General features: G+C 35.7%; 1 protein-coding gene across 1 annotated transcript in view; it reads right to left on the bottom strand.

The window, feature by feature from the left end:
* The window catches only part of LOC107669075 (cathepsin O-like), a 7874-nt gene extending 6120 nt beyond the window's left edge, over window positions 1-1754 (bottom strand). Inside the window, exons 1-3 of the mRNA XM_016461170.1 lie at window positions 1475-1754; window positions 879-987; window positions 659-798 (exon numbers count right to left, since the gene is read on the bottom strand). Coding sequence (XP_016316656.1) covers window positions 659-798; window positions 879-987; window positions 1475-1642 — 417 coding nt within the window. The 5' untranslated portion in view covers window positions 1643-1754. The remainder of the gene's footprint in view (window positions 1-658; window positions 799-878; window positions 988-1474) is intronic.
* Window positions 1755-2276: the final 522 nt, after the last annotated feature.

Genomic DNA, 2276 nt, shown 5'->3' with positions numbered 1-2276 from the left:
TAAACTTTTAGAAAACACGTCGCAAATTTGTGGAGGTTTATTCCTTTTCACTGCGTCTCATATGTTTGTAAATGCAGTCTGTGTGAATGAGGCTTCGGCTCTTTGGATTAAGCAATGCATAAATACATGATGCTGTTTTGTTCATAATTGTTTATGTAATTTACGAAATTATATTTGATTTTTATGAGTTAATTTAGACAATGCACGTTTTTTTTATAGAGTTACTTGCTAAATGTGCTGCATTATTTTGCTCATTGCGCCCTCCTGTGGCCTCGGGAGACAATTAGACCTATACAATAAAGACCTATTTAATCTGCATATAAAACATTAGAAATTAGATATTTGTTTAATTTTTATTGTGTTTGATTGTTAAAACAAAAAATATTTGTTGTTTGTCTCAATAAATTGTGTTACAGTGGTTAAATAAAAAAAAACAATTTCTATTGCTTTTTGTTTTAAAAAAAGGTCATAAAAATGTAAATAATTATCGATACCGAACGATATGAAACATTATATCGTTGATAAATTTTTTAGCTATATCGCCCAGCCCTACCTATCTATTACACATAGTAAGAAAAAAAAAAGTCATATGTTTTGAGTATTTACATGAGTGGAAAAAGATCACATGTAAACCCTAGTCTTAATATCAACACCATACCGACTTCTGGTTTCGGACTGGTCCGACAATTCCATGGTCCCTCCAATCAAACTTGGGTGGATAATTAATCTTGACTTGAATTCCAGTCCTAGAGGGGTCAAACTTTGGAGCCGTCTCAGTCCGGGCAGTGAGATATCGCTCTGAGAAAAAATGAGACATGACAGATGACATCATACAAAGTGCATTCATCTGTAAGAATCCATAACCTGCATATAGTCACCTTTGAATTGCTGTGGAGATAAGTCCGAGAACTGGTTGATGCCGTAACGGGCAGACTGGTCTGATCTCTTCAGTACTGAATTCAGAAAGGCTTGTCTCTTGAGTGAGTTCTACAATCAGACAAAACAAGACATGACCATAGACACCTTGAGCAACAGGTGAGATGCTAATCACATGAGGAAATTTGTCACATCACATGACAGAAACTAATGGCATTACTGGCATTGCCTACATTTTTTTTTTTTTTAAATATGTTCCGTAAAACTCATATTTTATATTGAGACAAGTAGTAGCTGTAGATTTACTTTATGGTTTTAATATTTAGATGCATTAAAATCAGCTAGTTATTTTCTGCCTCCAAAACCGAGTAAGCTGCCTAACTAGACAGCATTTCTAGGCATCCAAGGCGCATTACCAAAACTGTATTTGTGTGAGGGAGCTCATCTATGATGCCTAAAGCTGCTAGTGTCTACTTAGGCAGTTCACTAGGTTTTGAAACACAGTTATTGTCACTTATCAGCCGCGGTGATTGAGTTCTTATGATTCTTATTTAATGCTGTAGTTTGTGAGATATTAATGTTAGTACACTAAATGTACCTGGAAATGAATCCGTCTCTGATGGTGTTCATTGTTTTCATGTCCTCGCTGAAAAGTTTTCAATCGTTCTCCGTCCGTCAGATTTTTCCTGATTAGTTCGACGCTGTTGGATCCCATGAGCAGCTCATGGTAAATTGTCAAAACAACTAATGTTAAAGTAAACGCCATTTAAATGGAGTTATTAGCAAACGTTCAGTTAATCATTCTGTACACTTGAACAACTTTCATTTCTGCTCTCGGTTATTTCCTGCAGCAGATCAGAGCGCTCTATCGCCCTCGCGCGGCGGATGAACGCATTACCTGAGGCAAACAGACTTCAAATGTGAAAATAAAGCACCAAGGAATCACAGACGAAAAGGTTATACTACACACTGAATTAACTGAAGTCAATTAAATGAAATTAATACAATAGCGTCTAATTATATTCGAAAGCAACAATTTTCCCTAAGGCTTTCCAAGAAGCTAAAGATCACATTCAATGTTGCCCGTGTTACTCAGTTCCCTGCTGAAAAAAAAACAATAGAAACCATCACAGAAATTCTAACGGTTTCCACTACAAAACACCACTACACACATTACAAACCATCAGCTTTTAAATTAAAACCATTAAAAAATGGTCTTCTGTAGTGTGTTTTGGGACATATTTCATTAGGATTTAGTTGTTTTAACAATAGAAGGCGACCAATTACCAATGGAGACCAATAGACACCATTACAGTTCCCATTAAAACCAATACAAGTCCCATTAAAACCGACTCTGTGATGGTTTCTATAGTTTTTTTTTCAGCAGGGTTATTACAAAA

The sequence above is a fragment of the Sinocyclocheilus anshuiensis genome, unplaced genomic scaffold (assembly GCF_001515605.1).
Source record: "Sinocyclocheilus anshuiensis isolate Anshui unplaced genomic scaffold, SAMN03320099.WGS_v1.1 scaffold124, whole genome shotgun sequence".
In the NCBI taxonomy this organism is placed as follows: Eukaryota; Metazoa; Chordata; class Actinopteri; order Cypriniformes; family Cyprinidae; genus Sinocyclocheilus; species Sinocyclocheilus anshuiensis.
Note: the sequence above shows the minus strand (reverse complement) of the source record. Positions and strands in the feature narration are given on the sequence as shown.